This window comes from Benincasa hispida, chromosome 4 (genome assembly GCF_027475165.1).
Source record: "Benincasa hispida cultivar pf3 chromosome 4, pf3_genome.v1.1, whole genome shotgun sequence".
Lineage (NCBI taxonomy): Eukaryota > Viridiplantae > Streptophyta > Magnoliopsida > Cucurbitales > Cucurbitaceae > Benincasa > Benincasa hispida.
In genome coordinates, this window is record NC_143481.1 from 2,482,632 (window position 1) to 2,489,014 (window position 6,383).

At 26.4% G+C, this 6,383-nt stretch overlaps 1 protein-coding gene across 2 annotated transcripts in view; it reads right to left on the reverse strand.

Annotated features, from left to right (window-relative positions):
* Positions 1–4,450, reverse strand: part of LOC120076312 (uncharacterized) — an 8,180-nt gene extending 3,730 nt beyond the window's left edge. Inside the window, exons 1-5 of one of the 2 annotated variants that reach the window (XM_039030076.2) lie at positions 4,236–4,450; positions 3,433–3,544; positions 3,202–3,314; positions 313–435; positions 41–243 (exon numbers count right to left, since the gene is read on the reverse strand). In XM_039030076.2, coding sequence (XP_038886004.1) covers positions 41–243; positions 313–435; positions 3,202–3,314; positions 3,433–3,544; positions 4,236–4,400 — 716 coding nt within the window. In that variant the 5' untranslated portion in view covers positions 4,401–4,450. Of the gene's footprint in view, positions 1–40; positions 244–312; positions 539–3,201; positions 3,315–3,432; positions 3,545–4,235 lie in introns of those variants that run through there. The other variant, XM_090313008.1, reaches the window with a different exon arrangement.
* Positions 4,451–6,383: the final 1,933 nt, after the last annotated feature.

The window sequence follows — 6,383 nt, forward strand, 5'->3', positions numbered from 1 at the left end:
TTTTTTTTTTTTTTTTTTTTACAAATAATTGAACACATACCTAGTCTTCAACAGGGAAAAAAGGTCCGTCAGTGAAGGCAAGGTCGTAGTATAATTTTCCTGTTTAGACGAAATTGGATCCAAAGAAACAGATTCTACATTCTCCCCAGACAGTAAAGGAGCAGAAAGATTGCAACCGACGGCAGAATCAGTAAGGAAAATCCTCATATACGCTGCCGCCACAGCCGCCGTGGCTGCCGCCACCTATTCAAGAAGACAATGAGTTGAAAACTTACTATATATGAAATTTGAGAGAAAGAAAGCAAAGAGTACCTGAAATATGGATGAAATGGAGAGAAGACGAGCACAGAGAGTCCCGCAGACGGACGCAGAAGAGATAATGGCGGATAACATTCCGAATGCAGAAGCTCGCTGGTGTTCCTGTACATTGTCAGCCTGTAACGGCAGAGATAACCCAAAGTCATGACTGGATGGCCATGGCGTCGAAAAAGGGTTTGAGGGTGCTATGTGCCAACGTTGAAGCAGCCAAATGCAACCACTGAAACGGGAGGGTGGGAATGGGTGGGCCCGGAGTGCAACGAAAATTCGAAAAACCAAAAAACAAAGACCAGTAATATTGAATTCGAGGTTGGATTTCTCACCTCACATTTTAATTACAATATTTTTGCCAAAAAAAAACTAACTCAATCCATCGATTTGCTTCTTTATTATAAATTTGACATCTTAATTTATATTTGAAAAAAATAAAAAATAGACAGTTTAGAACGGTTTTTTCTCTTATTGAAAAGGTTATTAAAAATCAAATTCGATAGAGTATATATATACCTCCAAAAATAAATCTAATATTAGATCCCTTTTAGTCTTTTAATTACTATAGGTACCAAACATAGGGTCTTGGGATCATAAATAAAAGGAAAATTTTCATCGATAAAAAAAATTGTCAAACTATTATAGAAATAGAAAAAAAAATATTAATAAATATAACTTTTATCCATATCTATCGATGATAGAATTTTATCAATTTCTATTACCGATAGACTTCAAAAAAAATTAAAATTTTATTACTTTTGGTTTATTTTTCTATTTTTAAAAATCCCCTCAATAAAAATTAAACAATAGATATTTTAGAGTTTATTGTTTTAGTATTTTCTCCCTTAATAATTTTCACTTATTAAAACGAACCAAAGATTCCACAGATCACATAGTTGTCGCTAATTAGGAAACTTTTTTTAAAAGAGAAGTTATAGTTATACCACTAAAAAAATTCAGGTAAAAAACAAGTTCTAACTCATTAAGAAACTTTTACAAAGAGACAGTATACCACTAAAACAATTAATTAAAGTCAAAAAGTTCTAACTACTGGTTCTAATTATGATTACTTTATATATATATATAGAAGTCAAATGTTCTAACTACTAGTGCTAGTTATGATTACTTTATTTATATTATGCCACCTAAAAAATTTAGAAGTCAAACCAAGTCTACAAGTTGTAGAAATTTTAGATAAAATGAGCTTAGCTAATTAGTATGACTTCCCTAAATTAGAGGTTTGATCCCTTATTCTTATAGATGTTGTACTAAAAAAACTAAATTATACAAAATATTCTTAAACTTTGTATTTTGTATCAAAAATTACCTTTAAGCTTTCAAAAGTTTCAAAAATACTTTTAAAATCCCAAAACGAGTTCAAAATTAATCTTAACATTAATTTTAGATGGAAACTATTATAGTTTTGTATTAAAAATATTCCTGAACATTCAAAATTTCAAAAATACTCTTAAACTTAAACAAAATTCAAAAATATCCTTGTTGTAAGAATACAACCAAAAACCGCTAATACTCTCCTACTTCTTTATTTTTCCTCTTTTTTCTCTTTTCTTCATCAATACCCTCTATTCCTCTTTTTGTTTAGCTACTTAACATTTGCTTATATATAAATAAATTCATTAAATTGTCCACAATGTTAAGATATATAGACTATAACGAGAAAAAGAATAATGTAAGCACATAGAAATCTTAGGATTTAAATTTTCTTATCAGAGTAATTGAGTGTGTGTTAATGATCAAATACTTTTTTTTTAACTATTTATGTATGTTTTAAGGGGAGGTTTTGATTTTTGAATTTTGTGAGATTTTATTGGATTTTATGTTTTAACTTAAGCCTCGTTTGGTAACCATTTGTTTTTTGTTTTTATTTTTGAAAATTAAATTTATTTCATTCATACTTCTTTCAATGATTTACATATTTCTTAAGTACGATGGTTGAATTATTAACCAAATTCCAAAAACAAAATATAACATTTTTAAAGCTACTTTTTTTAATTTTCAAAAATTGGGTTGGTATTTTAAATTATTGGTGAAAAGTAGATAACAAAGCAATAAATTTGGAGGTGGAAGTAATATTCATAAGCTTAATTTTTAAAATAAAAAAACTAAAAACAAAATGATTATCAAACGATGCTTTAAAGTTTTGTTTTATATTTTTTGGTTGATGAGAAAATTGATGTAATAATTGAAAAAAATAGAAGAAAAATGAGAGTATCTATATTAAAAAAAACGAGAGTATCCATATAATTTGTTTTAAAATTGATTGTTTTCAAACTGAAGAAAACTTCAAACAAATTGATTGATACTATCTGTTTGAGCATTTTTTTCAACTTTTTTATTTTTGAAATTTTAGAGTTATTTTTACAATAAAGTATTAATAGTTTTTGTTTACATTCCAATGGTAAGGATATTTTTTAGATTTGTTAAGTTTAAAGGTACTTTTAAAAATTTTTAAAATCCATGTTTTTGAATAAAATACTAACCATTTTCATTCAAAGCTAATGGTAAGGGTATTTTTGAACTCTTTTTGAAACTTTAAAAGTATTTTGAAATTTTTTAAAATTTAGAGGTACTTTTGACCCAAAATAAAAATTTCAAAGGTATTTTTTATAATTTAATAAAAAAAAATTGCATAAATTTTACAATAGTTTTTTTTAATTATTTAATTATTATTATTTTTAAGCCAGAGGAATCATTCTGACTAAGTGAGCAACAAACAAAGTTTAAGAAGAAAGAATGAAAATATATTTAAAATAGATTAACTCCTAGTTTTGTGTCTATTATTTGGTTATTGAACTTTTAAAATTAGACAACTTTCAAATTTTATGGACTAAACTTCTAATTTAACCTTGAAATGATAAATTTAGTTCTTACCACATAGACAACAGCCAAGCATTGAACGCTTCCTTCACAAATTGTACTCGTCACACATTTCAACCGAAAATAAATATAGAACAAATCTCTTGACCTCCCATATCCCAATATCCCTACCATCAAAACCAACAATTTAACTACAAATATAAGATTAAATTTACTCTAATCTCGTCTAAAGGATAATTTAACAAAAAGAAGAAGAAATGCAGAGATCATGTGACCAACACCAACCAAGGGGAATTATGGCGAGAACCAAGGGAATGGTGAGAAGAGTCTTCCTCCCAAATTTATCCGAGAGGTTTCCAAGTAGTGGCACCATTAGCAACGCACCAATTCCAGTCACCTATGTAATACAAAAACATAAATTATTCAAATCTTTAGTGGTGGAAACTGTTCGATTCAATTCAGTTTGGTGGTCGAACTGAATCGAATCAAATTTTCTAATATGTGAAACTAAACCGAACTGAACCGAATCGTATATATATGATTCGGTTCGAGTTTAAATTTGATTTTGATATTTTTAAAAAGTCTTATGTTATATTTTTAATTAAAAGACGGTTCGGTTCGATTCGGTTAATTTGGTTTTGTTCTTTAAATTAAAAATAGGTCGGTTTAAAATTCGGTTTTATTCTTTTTTTAAATAAATAAATAAATGAGAAATATTTCAAACGGTAAAACTGTTGAAAATATTTACAAGATATAGCAAATTTTTCGAATAATGATAGACGTTGATAGATATTGCTGATAGAAATTTATTAGTGTCTATAAAAAAAATTTGTCATATTTTGTAAATATTTTGGTTTATTTTTCTATATTTAAAAACAATCCTAAATATGTATATATATTAGTTAAAAACGATTTGGTTCAATTTTAAAAAATTTTCAAATCGAATCGAACCGCATTTATTAGTTTCACTAAGTTTTCAATTCGATTTTTCAAAACTATTGGGTTTTTGCAATTTGAATGGACTACAAATCCTCATTCCTACATACATATGGAATGAAAAACGGTTAGTTCCATCGTAGAAAACTTACGACTTGTTGAAAGCCGGTGAAGTAAATGGCGAGAGAACACTCGTCTTGACCGGGACACAGAGCGGACATGGTGACATCTGTAATGGCCGGAAAGGCCATCATGGTTGTGAAAGTGTATAGAAATACTGTCACCAACAAATGGCTTAGCTTTGAACTTCCTTCCATTTTTCCTTCTTTTCTCTCTCTCTCTCTCTTTCTGATTTTTCTCCGATCATATTGGTTCTGAAACCCATTTCCCTCCGACAATATGTAGGCTCTTATCACTTGTTGTTTAGTGCTAATTAAACAACCCACATTTGAAATGTGTGTTTTTATATGTATAAAATAATAATAATAATAAAACTAGAAATTTATATGTATACAGGTCATAGGAAGAATCTTTGAGGGCAGCATATCAATATGACTTGTGATTCGTTATCTTTTAACAGGAATAATATTTCTGTGTGTCCACTCACATCGCACAAAAAAAATATATATTTAAATATTTAAAGAAAGAGGTAAAAAAAATTTGTCACGTGTCAAATTATTATGAAACAAGTTTGTATGATATAATAGATGGGTATAATCTGGAATGCATCTCAGTACTATTCTTTTTTGAATACAAGTAGAGTATAGTTTATTGAAATATAATTTAAACATTCAACGTCATAAAAGTAATACATGTCAATTATTGTTAACCAATATGGATTAAATTATAAGTTAATTAGGCTCGAAACTTTAAATGCTTTGTCTATTATTTAATCTCTGAACTTTCAAATGTATCTAACAAATTTCTCAACTTTCTATTTTGTGTCTAATAGAGTCCCTGAAATTTTAAGTTTGTGTCTAATAAGACCATAAAAATTTCAAAGTTTTTAAGAATTAATTGATTTATTAAATGTGAATTTGATCTAATGAAACTGTAAACTTTAAATTTTGTGACTAGCATATTCATGAATTTTACAAAATTATTTGAAAGCTTAGGAATTAAATTTGTAATTTTTAAAAGTTCAAAGACCAAAGGAACAAAACCTCTCCATCTAATAAAATAATGTAAAAAATATTACACTTCTCTTTTAAAATATTTGAGTTAGTTGTATTTAGATTGTGTTTTCGAACTCAACAATTTTTACTCTGGGAGTTTGCATTTGGTTCCATTTTGGTTCATCTGTGAGGGTTTTTTTTTTTTTTTTTTAAATTACTCGTGGAAAACTATGGATAAACTTATTTCTAAATAAATATACTTTTTCTAAGTTTTTAATTATTAAAATTTCAAAAAGTAATTTTATTTTATTTTTTTCCATCTCCTTACTCAGGGATAAGTGAGATAAATGATACTGTTTTAAAATAAATTGAAGAAGCAGGTTGGTTGGAGAAAAATTAGGAAAATATATATATATTCTTTTATAGAGTGCGTCTCAAATTTTTCTTTTTTTTTCTGCCAAACGGACCGAAGTTTCCATTTTGACCTTTTAAAAAAAACCGGTCTTTTTAAACTACATCTGGGTAGTATTGAGATTGCCAAAGATTAATTTTTTACGGAAAACAAATATTTTTAATCTCTAAATTTGACTTAATTTCTATTTAGTCATAAATTTTAAAATGTTATTAATTTACTTTTTGATAAATTTAATTTAGGTTTAATTTTTATTTTTCATTAAATATTATTTTCAATTTTTTATATTAATATCAATTAATTGATTTAAAATAATTTCAATCATTGTTCAATTTTAGTCCATACACTTTCTAAAAAATCTTAAATTTAGTCATCATTGTCAATTATAGTTAATTTTCTGAAAAAAAAATTATTTTATATTAGCATTTTACTATAAACATTTATTCTTTATTAACATTTTACTATAAACATTTGTTCTTTTAGTTTTAATTTTTTTGAAAGTAGGGAAACTAAAATTGAACAAACTTCACATAATCAAGATCAAAACGATATTTTAACGAAAACAAGATATTACTAATATGAATATAATATTAATAATACATATTTTAACTTGTTAAAAAAAAAGCATAAAACATTTATTTATTACTTTCTTTGAATTTTTGTTTTAAAGATTTTTCTTTATAAATATCCAAGGACATGGGCATTTTATCTATATTTTTATCAATGTTTTTGTAAAATTAAGACTTCATTTTAACATATTTATTTTTTAATCT